We start from the raw sequence: 17,160 nt of genomic DNA on the forward strand, positions 1-17,160 counted from the left end.
TTTTTTTTTTTTTTTTTTTGACAAACTCAACAGAAACTGAGTGCAATTAACTACCGTTCGTAACAAAATTCAGAATTTACGTCGAAAACGAAATAAAGAATATATCACGGGGTTTACATGTACACGACATAATAAAAACCTATATAAACATTAAACACTAACGTATAGTTTATATATGTCTTTATATGTATTATTAGAATATCATTAAAACTATCGTGGTCATCTCTAACCAGATTTATCAAATCTGAAAACTTTTTAGAGTTTGACAAAAGAAACTGATATTAAAAGTTTGAAAAAGACGTTTGTGCAAATTTCTTTTAGTAATATACAAAAGAAGTCGACGGCTATATACGGACGATTATGTCATTGGTTTATAGTTTAAAATGTAATAAATGCATAAGATGTAGTTGGCCAAGTTACCCATTATAATAAAGATAGTTGTAATGTAGCTTTCACAACAGCTACATTAAGCTCTCCCCATACATTATTCATTAACCGAAATAGCCAAAAACTAGAACCAAAACAGCCTTTCCCCTGTTAATCTATAATTTAGTAACGATTCAAATAAACAAAATGATAACCAAAAGTCATATAACTATATAAGTCATAGAAGATGCTAGGCAACTCGCCGTAATAGCCAAGATAATCAATGACGTATGTCTAGGTGTACAGATAAGAGAGAGATTTGCTTAGTCCTATTTATTATATTCCTAATAACAGAGATAACTTATCAAAGTCTCCTATGATATATGTATATGTATAGATAACGCATAAATCCAAATACCGGATCAAATCTTAATCGATGTTGGTCCACGTATACGTGTGCATGAATCAGTCAATGTTGTTCTAGTAAATAGCTATTTCTTTACATAAATTTGCACCTATATTTGTCCAACACAATCACAAGAACACATTCAAGCGACCAAAAGCGTTTAGAGATCTCTAGAGGTAGCATAATGGATTTTTGAAGAATATGAATAGAGAAGAGTTCCAATCTGAGCGGGACCCCGTTTATGCAATAATACAAAGTGATACTCTACTGAAAGTCACGAGTATGAGACAACTTTTTGTTGCTTTATTCAATAATTGTAGGAAATTGTATGTGTTTCATCAAATAGTTTAAACGAAAGTGGTTTAGAGTAGATTTATGATTTGTACAAACATAGCTAAGTGAAGTCGGTTTATTTTATCTACACAAAAGCCGGTCCGCGATGCATAAGCAAGCAAAGCTTGGACTTGGAACCTCAAATCTAGTAATTATTTTCAAGGCTAAAATAACAAAAGAACCATGCATTAGTAAGATACAGTATATATGCCTAAAGGGAGGTGGTGGTGTAGACTGTAGACTCTGTATAGATTTTCTATCACAATTTTTTAATGTAAATAATTAAAAATAAAAAATTCGGACAATTTTGTGGGCCAAATTTTGTGTGGAGCCACTGAGCCAGAGATACCAAATGATCATGGCCGGTTTTCATCTCGTTGTTTACGAAAAGGTTCAAGATTTTGTTGCTTAAACCAAACCGGCCATGCAGCAAAAAAAAAAAAATGACGTTTAAGCAACAAACCGGTATTAATTATACTCTCAAGTATTAAAATAGTCAATGAAAACAACTTGCAAGTATTGACTTAAATATATTATTATTCCGTTTTTTCAGTAAGAAATTAATTTTGTCATTTCCTTATTTCCTTTGACCGTAAAACACAAAAGTGTTATCAAAGCCCAAACGCAAAACTCAAAACATGTTAAAATGGCAAAAATCTTCCGACTAGTTTTTATGCACCCACCCACCAACGCTAATAGAAGAAGATTTCCTATGGTACAGAAGCTTGACTGCATAGTTCTACCCTCTTTAAATTGATTGAGCTAAACCGAATATGATCCCAATTTGTAAATCTGAAATAAAAATCGAACTGAAACCAAAATAAAACCACTTCCATTTGGAATATAAATGGAAACTTCAAACTAGACACTCAATATAGCCGGTTTGAGTCATGGTTTGGTTTGGTTGTTTAAAAAAAAACATTTAACCGAATTACGCTAAACCCTATAAGTTGTAACTAGATTCCTTTAGAACAGGACATACTTTGAACTTTTTATTGAAGAAAAACTCAAGATGGGATGATCTTTTATTATGTCACCAAACAAAAAGCCATTGGAAAGATAAGAAAGATTTTCTCAGCAATTTGGCAAGAGAGCAAGAGAGCTGCATTTTGGCAGAGGTTGGATCGAAGAAACAACGATAAAATCGAGTATAACAGTAGGACTAACCTGAGAAATGTGTGAATCTCAATCTCTCTCTATGTGTTCTTGATTGTATGCGCCTCTTCACTTCTCTCAAATCTTGAATAATAATAATAATAGTTATGTGTGTGGGGGGAAGAGGGATGATGAAATTGAAAAGGGGAAAAATGAGAGCTAATTAAATAGAGAAGACGGTCTTCCCAACATCGGTTTGGTTTTTGTGTCCATCCATGCGCAGATGGATCGCGCGATGTTATGTCGGTTTCTCTATATATTTTTTTTAATATTTTTTTTCTATAACTAGTATAGTATTATATTATGTTGTTATTGTTGTAGTACGAATATAAATTATTGTTGTAGTACGAATATAAATTATTGTTGTCTCAACCCTTCCGTTTATGACCAAAATATTTACTACTATTGTTTTGATTTTGAAGCCCCACGAGTCCTCCTTTAGAGTCCTCCTTTAGAGTCCTTACCTCACTTTTTTATTTTCTTACTCGACACTTGTTGACAGATAATCATATAATAAAATTTGTACAAAATATAAAAAATCAGGCAGGTTTTATATAATAAGCAGATCTTATAGAAGATAATTTTTTTTGCATCATAACTAGAAATGTTCTTATTTTAAAAGATGTCATCTGAAATAATAACAATTTTCTGAACACCATATTGTTAATATATATATACATATATAGATATTGTTTCTCTTCCTTCGTTTGAAGGTAAAGATAATAAATATCCCTTATGAGAAAAAAAAATAGATATAGTTCTCAAAAAGTTTAACAAATGATTGATAATTACTTAATACATAAGTCTTTTGTAATAATTATTATGTTTTTGAATTATAGAAAATAACTAATATGTTTACGTAACCAATGGTAGGAAAATTTTAATAACTTTGTGAACTAAAATATGTAAATTCAGATGTCTTACAGTCATCGACTTAAATCGTTTCGTAACCCAAAACATCAATAAAATAATTTAGATGAGGATTTTGAATTTGCTATGAGTCTACTATTATAGTAACCATATTCCACAATATACACAGCTTTTGTTAGGGTAGAAACTTGTCAACTCATCCCCGTCCTACAATGAGAGCTTTGGCTCAAATTCACATCCCTACTCTTGCCTAACATTTCTGATTAAACTACACGTGCCTAACCTTTATAACTTTTGTCATGATCGACTTTTCTTTGTTTTTCTTAACCATATAGGTTTTTTTTTCTTGTCTCAGTTTGATTAGAGAATATGGTTTGAACGGTAACAGTGGTTAGAACGAACAAATTCGTCAGTGGTTTATTCTGTCCTAAGAGTAGGACGAATAACAAACCATTGCAAATTAATTATATTTGTACATAAAAACGGTCTACAATTGATTTACTATAGTTTTTTTTAATTTTTTTTATTGTATTACTGCAAACTATATTTGATGAATAGTAAGGGTCCAAATGGTAACAGCGGATTTGGTTGTGCGGAACAAATGATTTGATAGTGCGGTACGGTTCAAATGCGGTTCATGCGGGATAAATATATTTGTGGAACAAGTGCGGTTAATGCAAAATAAGCGGTATGGAATGATGTTTGATTGGTAAAAAAATATTTGCGGTACACTATAAAATATATGACTTGTAAAAAAATAAAAAAATGGATTACATATTATAAATTTTTTATTGTTGGATAAAAATTATGAAAACATCATATAATTTCTAAATAAGTAATGTAACATTTAAAATCAAATATTTTTTAAAATTGCTAAAACATAACTAAATTACATAATTACACATTTAAATTCATAAACTCTTATGTAATAATAATAAGATTTATAGAAAAAAGTTAACTAGAAAAAAAACTTTAAATAGTAATGGCTACTAAAAGAAAATTGAGAAAAATGATTTTTTTTCTTTAAATGGTATGAGAGAGAAATTGTGTATAATATTTCTGAATATTATTATGTGTGTTTATGTTTAAATAAATATACAAATTTATTATTATAAATATATATATATATATATATATGTTATCCCGTGGATGCGGATTTCATGAACCGCTGGTTATTAGACATGTTACAAAATGAAGTGCGTTTTTTTATTTGATAGGCAGTACTTGTTAGCCTAGAATACCGCAAATCAATATACTTTTTGAAATGAGAAAAACACATATTCATGTTAACAATTGTGATTGGTGTTCTATTTGCGGTTTTGTAATTTTTTCTTAAATACACATTTGATATTGTTACCAATCACTACCTAAATAAAAAACGGTTTAATCTACATACAGAATTGTCCGGTATAACCACTGTCACCATTCAACCTATCTATATCATTTAAAGTCGACCCATCTTTTCGTTAATCAAACAAAAAAATCTTGTTGTAACCCATCTTTTCATTAATCAAACAAAAAATTCACGTTGTAAAATTGATAAATCCTCCCCTACTTCATATATACGTCTCTTCCCTTTTTTTATTTACCGTCAATCTTTCTTTTCTTGTCGGTTGGATTGATGGGTTCGCTATGATGTAAAACCGAGCGATACAAAGGTGGGTATGCTATAATGGTCTTTTCTTTTTTTAACATGGTTTTGCTATCATCATGGTTATAAAAGAAATATTCTTATCTATGTGGCTATTTTCTTATACATATGTTTGTTTCGGTTCTGAATATCTGTATATTAAAAAGATCATAGCAGCAAAATATTAAAAAACAAAATCAGAAATAATTTTGAAAAAGAATTGGTGAACAAAAATAAAATTTCAGAACAAAACTGACTACTTATTATAATCACCAAAACAAAACCGATTAGCCAACAGGTAACATCACTGTTTGAATCGTTTTAGGTTCAGTTTAACTCATAACTCAATCTCATTCAGGGGGCAGAGTCTGGATTAGCTCTAAAGAGTTTGTTGCATTGTGATAAGCTTCATTTGTTTTCTTCATTTTTTTCTCTAACTTACGCAATGAGCACTTCTCCTCCTCTATCTTCTTCGCTGCCATTCTCACTCTGTCTCTTGCTGCTTCCAATTTTCTCAGCTTCTCTTCTTCATTCTCCGTTACTGTGATCGGGAAATGAATTTCCGGTTTGCTGATCCAATAAACCAAAGATCATAATATCAACAGCATTTACATATTTACATATCAATTCTAGGAATAAAATTCAAAAGCTAACTTGGGCAAGAAGAAGAAACGAAATGCATGGAACTGAAATGGATATAAGGATCAAGAAAAAGTCAAGTACCTGCACCCAGAATATATGAATTCGTTTCCTTTTGCGATAAACCCATCTAAAGAGACTGCACCACCACCATTGATATGTGGAAGAGCTGCTTCAACTTGCTTTTGAGTCTCATATACCTGTAAATTCCCAAAGAGATGGTAGAACAACGTCTCTCTGAGACCGTATCCTGAGTATGTTTGTATACAGAGCTCCTCTGTATCCAAATCAATCATGTTCACGGCATAGCCTTTGAAACCCGGTATGGGATCTCCATCGGACAGTTTCGGGTCATCCATGGCTAATTTCTTCTGAGGATCGTTCTCCAAAATTCCATCCTTCCAAGGTCTGCATGGTTGGAAACGGTCACCAGAAAACTTTTATAGTTCTGTCAGAAACGATTTTAAGCATCTATCCAAAAGTTGAAAGAATACCTAATTGCATCAAGACATAGAACATGAAACCGATGATTGGTTATAGATCTTCCAAGTCTAACTGCTTCAGATTGAAGCCTGAGATACTCAGCACTACTCGAGCCACATTGTGCCGATTTGCATACCAAAGCGAGCATCATGTCTTCTCCCAAATATTCAGACAACACCCTGTCATACCAAATAACTTCACATACAACAGTTTTGGCCCAAGTATAGACACTATGATCAGTAAACTATGGCGATTAATTGATTTCACCTGCTAAGGGAGGTGGAGGCAACCGAACCAAGAAGTGCTACAAGGCCAAACAATCCTTTCTTTGACAGAAGCAGTGACCGCGGAGGGGCAGCCTCTCTGTACAAATAACAGAAAAGCGATGATGCAGTGTTATGTTGCTTCTTTTCAATCTGTTTCATCATTGATTCTTTGGTGTATAGGCATTCTGGGAACGTAGCACCGAGAGCTTCCAGCGAAGCTGTGATAAAGGCAACATGAACATGTAAGAATTGTTGGTTTGTGCTACCATTCGCCATTCTTTTGTCTCAGAAAATTATTGATATAAGAGTATGCTCTAATAACGATTCTGTGAAAATCTTAAATTAAGCTTTTAAGTGTTTTCAGAATAAAAAGATGAGGGCAGTTCAGTAAACATCAATGCAACTTCAATCCCCCGATCATAGTTATCAACCTTTTGCAACTTCAGTCTGATCTAAACCAAGATAATAGTTACCTTGCAAGGTATTAAACTCTTCCTTAGCCTGGTTTAGTTCAGCTTCCAAACATTTTAGACGCTCATCTACTTCCACTCTGTGTTCACTGTATCTAATGAGTTTTTCTTTTAAGCTCTGCAGGAAAAGGGGAGCATTTTCAAATGACGATGTTAACTCCGAATACATAAGTTAGATCAATCTATAATTCTTTTTTGCTGTTAATTACTAAGGCATAAATGAAACGTAAAGATAAATATCTGTGGCTCAAATGGTGATGGTCATACCTCAGTGAACTGTGCCATATCCATCAGGCCAGTTTGGCTACCGAGAGTCGATGACGATGCCTTAATGTTCAAAACTCTAAACTGTGAACATGGAGATTGTCCAGTTGGAGCCACCGATGAATTTGTGGTTGAAGCCATCTTTGATTGAGGTGTGAAACTCATCCTTGGATAAGGTGTAGAACACCCAATCTCATCTCTTTCAAATGTTTGAGCAGGCGTTAGCTGAATCTGTAAATTAAGAGGACATGTTCTCAACAACCTGCATTTTCTACTCATGGTAAAAACATATTGTAAGATAACCCAGTCCACAAATTTCTACCTTTAAGCTCATATGAATCTCGGGAAATCGAGAATGGAAAACCCTGAAAGAAAAGTCACCCTCGCTTTTAGGTAGGGAAACTGTAGAAACTTTGCAGAACCCGTGAACAAATGCATATCTGACTTCACTCTCAACACTGCTTGAATCAGATTCGGCGCTCATGGTATGAAAATATCCAGAATTTTCATCATGATGGATACTAGTATCAATAACACCATCTGAATCCGTCACTTTGAATTTGAGGTTTGTAAGATTTGTACCAGCAGTACAGCAGTCGGGCAGCTGATCAAAACAATCAATTTCAGAATGAGAAAGGATTAAAAAACATGAAAAATGTGTAGGGAGTGAAGATGAAAGACAGAACTCAGAACAGGAGAAACGCATTGAAACAATCAACCTATTTTACGGATACTTACCTTTGTTAAGAGCCTGAGCTCTCGTTTCTCAATTATAGACTCTTTCTTGAAGATCTCATCAGTACCAGACATAACCGAGAGTGATACTACACAGAAAAAGCAAAAAAATACATTAGACAATTAGAAGATATGTTTTGTTACATCTTACAAAAGAATGGTGGCAGATGTTACTAGATTTCCCATAGCCGGCCGTTACTTGGAGAATTCCAGACAGATCAACGCAGCCACAACTATCAACCTGTGACATGATCAATGAGCTTAACGAGTGAATAGAACATTTGTCAATACACAGTCACCAAACAGACCAATGAACTAGAAACAAAGCTTATAATATGGTATCCTAGAAGTTGGTTATTCTAAGAAAATAAGCTCCTCGCACCTTTCGGTGCAAGCCCATCGAGTCTTTGATACAATAGCCCTCAGTGCAAATCAGAACATTGGTCCCTTCTGCAACATGGTTATTATATCCATCAAACACCTGCATGAAAAAAAATTGTACTCAGTGGAATTATTCATTACGTAACACTTAAAATGTAAAGAACTTTTATTACATATACCTCCAAGATATAATTTTGAGCAGTAGAATCTGGAAGCAAATTTTCCAAAGCCTCTGGATACATCTCAACAACACGCTTCATAGGCCCAGGATTAACTGGAATATGAAAAGATTGTGAACTAAATAATTATTCTACACAAAAGTACTCTTATTAAATCAGGTTAGTTTGTATCCCAAAACACTTCCTACTGTTGTCAATTTTTTCAGTTCCATAAACAAAGCTAAATTTACAAAAAGGTCATTTAGTTGGAGTAACATTACTGATCGATACAAGATATTTTGATAACTCCTTCCCGTATCTTACTACAAGATATTGTAGCACAGACATATAAAGACTGCTACTATACAAAATTAGAGCATTAGGCTTACTTTTACACGCAACTGAGACGGAAAATGGTTCGTCCTTTGAGCATATCTTTAAGGTTGCATCATAATCTGGCCTGATCTGATCTAAGCTATCAGTCTCAACGAGCATATTCTGCATTAATTTCAGAAGATTAGACTTTGCCAGAAATTCAACAGCCATCAAAGGTCTTCTTCAGCTGCCACAAGGAGCCTAATTTGGTATCTAACCCTCACTCGATAACAATAATATAGAAATAACATTAGTACTTGAAGAGGTTAAATACCTCGACTTTGAGAATTCCATCATCTACCAGGTTGGCCTCAATCATATCAATCTTTCTTTCGAATCCGGGGCTGGCTTTCAGTTCAACTTCGAGAGTTGGAACAGAAGTGAATGGTATCTGATTTTCATATTCATCAAAGCAAGCGATAGAGCAAGGAGGAAGTGAAGAACCCACCCTGTAGACACACCATTATACTGATCAAATTTGAGATCTTAAGTGCAGGAATAAGAGAAAGGTCACACACGTGTTCCGTTCTGAAGAATATAAGACTTACTGGACATTATACTGCTGCGTGAACTCAAGATTAGAAGCAAGTTTCCAACTTCCCACCTTCGAAGACGGTTCAACGAGCACCTTTTTCTTAGCGGTAATCGATTTTCCCTGTGTTCAAACAATTGGTTACATGATTTCTCGAGACACTTAAATGGCAGATAAAGATTATAGCATCACTTACAATAGAGAAACAAAAATTGTAAATGCCAGTTTTATTGAACTTGTCAGGGAGCTTTGACTCAAGTGGAAAGATGTAGAGACCATGAAACCCCTTACAGGATGTAGGAAAACAGTCATGTGAATACAAAATTTTGGTATTCTTATTCGAATCTTGAAATTCTACTTCCATGAGCATGTTTCCATCCATCTTCACAATATGTTTCTGATGCAACTTTTTCGACACTTTTGAAGATGTGAAGCTAGCAGGTCGAACAACTGCAACAATCTGTTGCGGGGGAGTTTCTCCAGCACGCACTGTATCACCAAATGATGATTCCTATGGCATGTTCATAAATAAAACGTTATCTGGAAGTTAATGATACTATAACAGCAAACCCTATAACTATATCTGACTCATTTTTAGAAAGAAAAGAAACGTTCCTACCCCATCAATGTTCAGTGCTCTGCAATCTTTCTCATCCAGCAAATCAATTCTCGATGGATCCTTTTCCCGTTGCTTCTCAATTTTTCTATTCCATTCAGTTTCATCTAAAGGTAGACACTGTTCAAAACAGAGTGAAGTCAAGAGGGTACGCAAAAGAAAAAGAATATGATTAAAGGGTTCAGCAGTTGACCATTCCAGAGTCAATAATACTGATTGGAAAAGATGAAGAACTTCGTAGTTCCAATCTTGAAACTCCTTTAGTCATTGAAAGAAGGCATCCCTCATCTTCAGAGTAATTGATTTGCCTAGATCAAAAATTCAGATTCAGACTACAAGAATTAGAGATAGTGAACTCTTCTAGTATTCAGAACTAGTTAAATAGAAAAGAAACCACCTGCATATAATCCAGGCATCACCTGCTCAGAATCAACAGAGACAGATCAATTCAACATTGTTCTAGTATGTAGTTTAAATGATAGTTGAGACGGTACTTACCGCCTGCTTCGTCGTCGAAACCTTCAACGAGAAAATAGTCAATTGTCGCATAGACATCATTCTTGTGAACCCCTCCACATGCACCTTTCAGAATCCTGATCTTCTGTCCACGCTTCCATGACATCCCTTTTCTCTTCATAATACTGTGCACCCTCACAGCTAGAATTCAAAAGCATTGCAGTTACAAATAGTTTTACACAAGGAATAAAGAAAAGATGACAATATTATCACTACAGATATCATGAAGCTTTTACAGCACATTTCTGGCTATTCATTGAAAAAATTTGAAAATGGTTATACCAAACAATAGTTTGCCAAAAAAAAAAAAAAGGTTATACCAAACAATTACTTTTTATCTTTACGAAGGCATTAGGCATGCATAGTCGTTTGCAGCTGCATACCTTCACAATCAGGCGAAATGCAAAGAGCTTTGTTATCCAAGGAATCGAAAATAACGACTGCGTCGTCTTCACCTGACGCCTCTTCTTCATCATAAGTCTTATGCATCTCAAGAACCCAAGCCTTATAATCCTGGTCCACTTGCCCAAATACTAAAGTTTTTCCTTCTCTATGTAGTACACAACTGACATCTGTAAAACATAGAATTAAATGTATTTGAGATAATAGAAGAAGAGCAAACCAAGATTGCAAATGGGTTTAAACTAACCGTTATCCTTCTCCTTTGATTTACTACCAAAGTTTTTCAGAGCCAAAGTGAAGGGGCTTTGACTTGCAAGATCGGTCTGCATAAAACATGTTTAATAATCATGTAAAATTGTACTAATAAGTTTAACTAATCAAGCATAATGTTAGCTCACTTTTGAAGGCGTTGGGCTAAAACCAGCATCCAAATCTGTAACCACCAACGAGTGCACATGAAACATGCTCGGATAGAACAATTTCAAACAGATAAATATACAATTGACTAGTGCGAGGCATCATACCGACGAAGCATATCACTCTTTGACACGATTTCTGCAAAGTAGTGGCTCTGTCCCCCTTTTCCATAAACGGAATTGATGCCTACACATAGTTATTGGAAACAGAAGCAAGGATTCACCCACAGTCATAACCTTTTTAAATCCTTGACGGACTAAACATAGTCAAATATCATTCAAAACATTCTCTGGTAACAGAACTGTGAATACTCCAGGAAGAAAAACTAATGGTGAACAAAGAAGACCAACCCAAGATACTTCTGGGAGTAGACGACCAAGTCTTCGTACATAAAGACGACTAAAAGTTTTGAAGCTTTCAGAAACTTTGTATCCTTCCTTTTCTAAGCTTTCCAAAATAATATTACTGCTCTCTTTATAATTACTCTCTTTTTCCTGTCACATACATAGTTCAGAACTTAAGTGTTCAGTTCAAGAAGGTAAACCAATGGTCAAGTTCGCTTCTTTGGAAAGGATTTTCATACCCGTATGATTGGAAGATAAGCAAACTTGAGGCGAGAATTTGCCTCCTGAAATGACCCTGCATGAAAAAGATATTGTCAAGACTCCAAACGATATGATAAAATATTCTGGATTCTAATTCAGCGTTCTACAAAAAAAAGTATATTGAACCCTAGTTTCAATATCTCCATATAAGTTACATTAGCTTTCATTGTTGTTACAAAAATATACTATAGAAATATACTTATCTGTTTCTATATCTCTATGTAAGTTACACTCACAACTGCAATTTTGTTTACAAGGACATAAATTGATAGCTCTGGCTGTTTGCTACCAAATGCTGGAGCAAAAGCTGCCAGACACTTAACAGAGAGGAAGCATCTTGAACTGTCAAAGGGTTGATACCTTTTGTTTTTTCACCATGAAAGAATCGAATCTGAAACCAAAATTCTCGACCCTTGGAGTTTAGGTTGGTAGTGGCAACCTCTCCACCTATAATCTCAGCTAAATCCTCTCCATTGACCTGGGCAAAGACCAAGGAAATTAGAAAAGGTTGAAACTAAGAATGTCAAATCCAAAACATCTGTAGAAATAATAACACACCTGAAACTCTACAGGCCTTTCAGTCCTCCCAGTATTAGAGATTTCATCACACTACATGTTGACAAAAAAATAATGAAACCTCCGACAAAGAAACACCATAAAGGGATCACCACATATTGTATTAATATTAGCCGACGAAAACCTGAATGTAAGGAAAATATATATCCTTAAGTCTGCACTGAAGTTGATATATTTCTGGCATTTTACATTCCGATTCAAATATCTCAACCTGGAAATAAAACAGAATAGCAGTTTCAGATAAGCAGATGCGTATTGCAACTTGCTGATTCATGCAATCAGAGGAGCATAGATTAAGGTCACGCAGGAGAAAGTGGAAAGATTGTTATAGGATTCTAGAACAGCATCAAAAACTTTTGCATAATCTTATCATTAGAACATAATTCTCCAATAAAAAGGTATCACTGCATGATATGAATAAACAAACATGGAGACTATATTTGTTAACAGAGATAAACTCAAGAAATCCAAGTAGCAACACAAAATAAGCTGTGTACCTTTGTGAAGCTTCCATGAGGTGATAACTTCATTTCCTCCTCCAGAGGATCCCTCATTCCACCATCAACCTTTCAAATTTTTTAAATCCACAATTTAATAACATAGACTATGACGAGCAGTAAAGGGTGATGAATCATGAATATATTATATCACCTTCCAGTTTTTTCCTAAGACAGAACGGTTGTCAATCAAAGCTTCTCGATTGAGTTGCAAGGTGAATACTTTCTTAGACTGTTTCGTCTTTGAAGACACCAAAGTACGCCTAATCATAGAAGAGAATTAAATGCACCCAAGGAAGGCAGACAATCATTCCTCAGATTAGTAAAATACTCACCTTCCTAAATGCATACAAGCATAAGGACCTCCATATCCAAACATCCCAAAGAATGGCTACATAGCAAAATAGTGAATCTTCCTCAGATTAGTAAAATACTCGAGTTCATTACTGTTCAATTCAAAGATGCATGTCTTGTTATGTAGAAAGACTCATGATAATTTATAAACTGCCAGCAAAAACTCTTCTAAGATTCTTGGTGTTAAGTACCATAAGGTATGGTGGTTTGCCTCCAATAGCTTTGGATTTTTGCGACCTATGTAATGAAGCCCCTATTTTCCCCCTGCGCAGTGTTAAGAAAATGAAGACTGCTTAAAGATCAAACTCGCGGTATGAACTTGAGTAAGGAAAATTTGATTGAACTGTGAAGTTACTTATATTCTACCGATACATTCCATGTTTTCAGATTCTCACCATTTATCAATAGAATTTGCGTCGCTACTGTCCATTCCAGGACCAGAATCAAAGATTGAAATCCGATCACCGAGAACATCGACACTGCAAAAGCAATTACATGAAATCAAAAGATAAAGTTCATTTGAAGTATATGACCTTTTAGGACAAGAACAAACCTAATCAGTCTTCGATCTCCGGGCGAACAAGACCACACAGCTTGCAGAGAATTATCCTGTGATATAAGCAACATGAAAATTGGAGTTCATAAACGAGGCAAACTAACACAGTCATACCCAATCATATGATAATTAAAAGGGTGATCCAGACGACGTGGAGTTATATTTCACAAAGAAACCAAACCAAGCAACATCACAACAATGAAATAACTAAACCAGTAAAACTAATTTTATTCAGTTCAACAAACAACTACACCATAAAGAGAATTTGATTAACGAGAGAATCTCAGATCTAAACCCAAGCTGTTAACACAACTTCAGACGACTACAAAATCCATAGGAGTGATCCTGCACCAGACTAACACAAGAAAAAACTCATACAATACCGCCAGCCAAGCTGAGAATGAGGTGACTTCTTGAGATTCGTCTTTGGAGCAGCCCCCTGTGTACAAATTTATACTTGTAACTAACCCTCCCCTGCCAATTAGTAATCAGTACCCACCCGCTAATGCCTACGGAATAAGTCTTCACCTCTTGGCTTATTCTCATCCCATTCTCGAACACATATAGTATCTCTCAAAAAGGCTACTTTGAGAGTCATTTCATCGAGCACCTGGAGGGTGTTTTTCATCTTGACACATGTCTTCAACTTTTCAACCTTCTCAGGTACTATCTTCCCACACGAGTTTCAAAAGATTGCTCTCAGCTCTCGTGCTGAGATTCGAAATCTTCTTTTGAAACTCCGAATCAGTACGTACCAACTCCTCCGAGATCCTTGCGAATGTCATCACCATTGACGGAGAAAGAAGAACTCTGTTGAGTTTTGTAATTTGTTGTTTGTTTTGATTTTCGAGATAAAACAGAGAGTAAGAGAACTTCTTTCTTTTAAACTTATAATCAAAAAGCAAGCTAACAACTCTCTGACACACACCATGCTCTCTTTCTTGCATACTCAGCAAAGACACTTTACTAGACAAGCTTAACTCTAGATTAGTCTAGTTTCACACCTCATACAAAAGTTTGATCATGACTTTTACCAACCTCGTTGACCTGCAACTACTAGTTTCTTCACTTGGTTTCTCTGATTCATTTAGTTTGGTTTGGGTACAAAATAGGCATAAGTCAACAAACTCTTAGACCGGTTTTAAAAAGACCCCAAGCCGGTTAACGAGAGAATCACGCTAAACCGTAAGCTCTCATCTAACGAACTTACCAGATTTTAGCTGAGCTGTCAAACTAGCCACAATCTACTACAAAACCCCTTACCCTGACTGCAGTGATCCTACACTAGACTTGTAAAAGACTCACTTAAAAAACTTTGTATTAAGTCAATAAGAGCAATATTTTCACAGACACACATAAAATTGTATCAATATATTACATGCAAATTTTTTACTGAGAAACTTACAATTAGATCCGCAAGAGCTGTCTCAAAGCTATAAGTTTGTGGTAGTTCTCTAAGCAAATCAGTATCAGGTGTTAAATCCCACATGTTCTGCAAATACAAAGAACAAGACCATCACTAAACAAAGCTTAAAGAGACAATTATACATAGCAAAAAAAAAACTATGTAAATAAAGCTAACCTCATACATACTAGAAGCCTCTCCAGTCCCATCCTGATCCAGAGATTAATCAAGAAACATAAATCTATCATAATTAGCTTAATCAACACATAAAGAACAGAGAAAGTAGCATAATGAAAAGATTATAACAACCAACTCACATCAAGACGTATTATGTTGCACAAATCAGGCTTAAACTTCGCAAATCGAACGATCTCTTTAATCTTTTCACCGTTAAACTCGAGATAAGATTTAGCAGCCATATTCCAATCAACCAACTTCCTCTTCTTACCGGACAAAACACAGTTTTTCCGGGTTTTGTCATATTCATCTTTCACCAGGTTAACAAAATTCTTCATTGACATTGTAGGCTCAGGGTTAGTAAGTGTGAGTGTCACACTAGTGCTGTTTGGCAAAAGAACCTTGAGCCTGTAAAACTTATCTCCTCCACCATCATCATCATCTAGAAACAATCTTCTCTCGATCGGTCTCTTCTTACTCATCTGAAATTCAAAGCACATAATTCAGAAGAGAAGATACCCATAAAAAAATACGGATATGAGGCATGCATGGATATGAGGTTTTTTTACATTTTATTGTAAATTTTTTACAAAAAGTTGTGTGGTTTGGTAACTTTAGAAAGCAAGTACCTAAAAGCTACAACATATACATCTACTAATACAAGTGCATGTAAACACCACACTTAGTAAAGAATCTATGTAGATCGATTTGCATATAACAAGCCAAAACCGGAGAGACAACTGTTTATAGACTTTATTACCTTGAGATGAACAACTCTTTAAGTTTTGGCAGTGAAATCAACTTCAGATACCTTAGATTTTGCAGACTGATTTAGCTTTGAATAACCCTCCAAACGCTAAGAAGAGAGAGACAAATGAGAAGACGAAGAAAAAGAAGAAGAGTGAGAACGAGAGTGTTGGGAAAAGATAGGAAGGGGAAGAGTCGAGGAGTGAGATGAGAAATGAAGAGTCGGCAAATTTTATAATGAATATGTTTACAAATAAAATTATTTTTCTATTGGTTATTTTGTTTGGGGCTCCATTACCCAAGACGGAAGATGAAGTATATATACGTGTTTAGGTATTATTAACTTTATCATCATTAGGAGATTTATACTTTTTTCTACTCACAGAAGTACCCATAGCTTTTGATATTTTCGGCAAAAAACATCAAACCTTTTTTATATTACGAAAACATCAAGAACGTTTTAGTAAACTACCGAATTGTTCCAAATCATCTGCTATTTACAGAAGTACTACATGAAGAAGACTTTTAAAAAGTAAAAACCTAAGAGTCTATCGTAGCTGTTAAATGTTGGTACTTGTCCGTTGCCTTCTTCAACTTTTTCACCAACCTACGCATCTTACATTTCCCCTCGGTGATCTCCTTCTCAGCCTTTCTCTTTTTGCCTCTTGCTATTTCTATTCGCACCAATGCCTTCTCTTGCTTCTCCGTTACGGTTATTGGAAAATGAACTTCCGGTGTACTGACACAGCACAAGACACAATAACCAAAGATCACCAACAGTCCCAATAACCAAAGACAGATAACAAAAGAAAGCAAAGATCTGCAAGGTTTAAAGGATAAAAAAGAAAGTGCATGTACCAGCAACCAGAGTATATGAAACCGTTTTCTCTGGCGATCACACCATCTAGAGACACAGCGTCTCCATTGATGTGAGGAAGAGCTGCTTCGAGATCCTCTGCGGTCTCATACACCTGCAACTCTCCAAAAACTCCATAGAATAGCGTCTCCCTAAGCCCATGACCCGAGTTTGATTGTATATCCAGCTCCTCTGAATTTAAGTGTATCATGTTCACAGCGTAGCCTTTGAAACCGGGAATAGGATCTCCATTCGGCAGGTAAGGGTTATCCATGGCTAATCTCTTCTGAGGATCATTCTTCACAAGTCCATTCCTCCAAGGTCTGCATGTTTTGAGCCGGAAAACATTTGACTAAGCTATAGATTAACAAGA

At 35.2% G+C, this 17,160-nt stretch overlaps 3 protein-coding genes across 7 annotated transcripts in view; all 3 read right to left on the reverse strand.

Annotated features, from left to right (window-relative positions):
• LOC104706729 (calcineurin B-like protein 4) overlaps window positions 1-2,571 on the reverse strand; it is a 5,149-nt gene extending 2,578 nt beyond the window's left edge. The window contains exon 1 of the mRNA XM_010422941.2: window positions 2,273-2,571. The gene's annotated coding sequence lies outside the window, so the exon portion shown is untranslated. The remainder of the gene's footprint in view (window positions 1-2,272) is intronic.
• The window catches only part of LOC104706733, a 24,226-nt gene continuing 12,060 nt past the window's right edge, over window positions 4,995-17,160 (reverse strand). For 2 of the 5 annotated variants that reach the window (XM_019228376.1, XM_019228379.1), the window contains 21 exons: window positions 10,845-10,920; window positions 10,579-10,767; window positions 10,178-10,336; window positions 10,077-10,098; window positions 9,873-9,987; window positions 9,683-9,799; window positions 9,260-9,574; window positions 9,080-9,186; window positions 8,806-8,980; window positions 8,546-8,654; window positions 8,178-8,272; window positions 8,000-8,098; window positions 7,792-7,858; window positions 7,621-7,706; window positions 7,205-7,486; window positions 6,886-7,113; window positions 6,622-6,736; window positions 6,150-6,366; window positions 5,894-6,061; window positions 5,484-5,807; window positions 4,995-5,330 (listed from right to left, as the gene is read on the reverse strand). In XM_019228376.1, the coding sequence (XP_019083921.1) occupies window positions 5,111-5,330; window positions 5,484-5,807; window positions 5,894-6,061; window positions 6,150-6,366; window positions 6,622-6,736; window positions 6,886-7,113; window positions 7,205-7,486; window positions 7,621-7,706; window positions 7,792-7,858; window positions 8,000-8,098; window positions 8,178-8,272; window positions 8,546-8,654; window positions 8,806-8,980; window positions 9,080-9,186; window positions 9,260-9,574; window positions 9,683-9,799; window positions 9,873-9,987; window positions 10,077-10,098; window positions 10,178-10,336; window positions 10,579-10,767; window positions 10,845-10,920 (3,285 nt within the window). In that variant the 3' untranslated portion in view covers window positions 4,995-5,110. Of the gene's footprint in view, window positions 5,331-5,483; window positions 5,808-5,893; window positions 6,062-6,149; window positions 6,367-6,621; window positions 6,737-6,885; window positions 7,114-7,204; window positions 7,487-7,620; window positions 7,707-7,791; window positions 7,859-7,999; window positions 8,099-8,177; window positions 8,273-8,545; window positions 8,655-8,805; window positions 8,981-9,079; window positions 9,187-9,259; window positions 9,575-9,682; window positions 9,800-9,872; window positions 9,988-10,076; window positions 10,099-10,177; window positions 10,337-10,578; window positions 10,768-10,844; window positions 10,921-10,995; window positions 11,031-11,121; window positions 11,201-11,364; window positions 11,509-11,597; window positions 11,654-11,979; window positions 12,098-12,177; window positions 12,229-12,319; window positions 12,407-12,692; window positions 12,762-12,846; window positions 12,956-13,027; window positions 13,084-13,237; window positions 13,311-13,441; window positions 13,526-13,599; window positions 14,623-17,160 lie in introns of those variants that run through there. The other 3 variants (XM_019228378.1, XM_019228377.1, XM_019228380.1) reach the window with 3 other exon arrangements.
• Window positions 16,350-17,160, reverse strand: part of LOC104709327 (protein DEFECTIVE IN MERISTEM SILENCING 3-like) — a 2,943-nt gene continuing 2,132 nt past the window's right edge. Inside the window, exons 5-6 of the mRNA XM_019228381.1 lie at window positions 16,790-17,110; window positions 16,350-16,670 (exon numbers count right to left, since the gene is read on the reverse strand). Of these exons, the coding sequence (XP_019083926.1) occupies window positions 16,472-16,670; window positions 16,790-17,110 (520 nt within the window). The 3' untranslated portion in view covers window positions 16,350-16,471. The remainder of the gene's footprint in view (window positions 16,671-16,789; window positions 17,111-17,160) is intronic.

The sequence above is a fragment of the Camelina sativa genome, chromosome 8 (assembly GCF_000633955.1).
Source record: "Camelina sativa cultivar DH55 chromosome 8, Cs, whole genome shotgun sequence".
Lineage (NCBI taxonomy): Eukaryota > Viridiplantae > Streptophyta > Magnoliopsida > Brassicales > Brassicaceae > Camelina > Camelina sativa.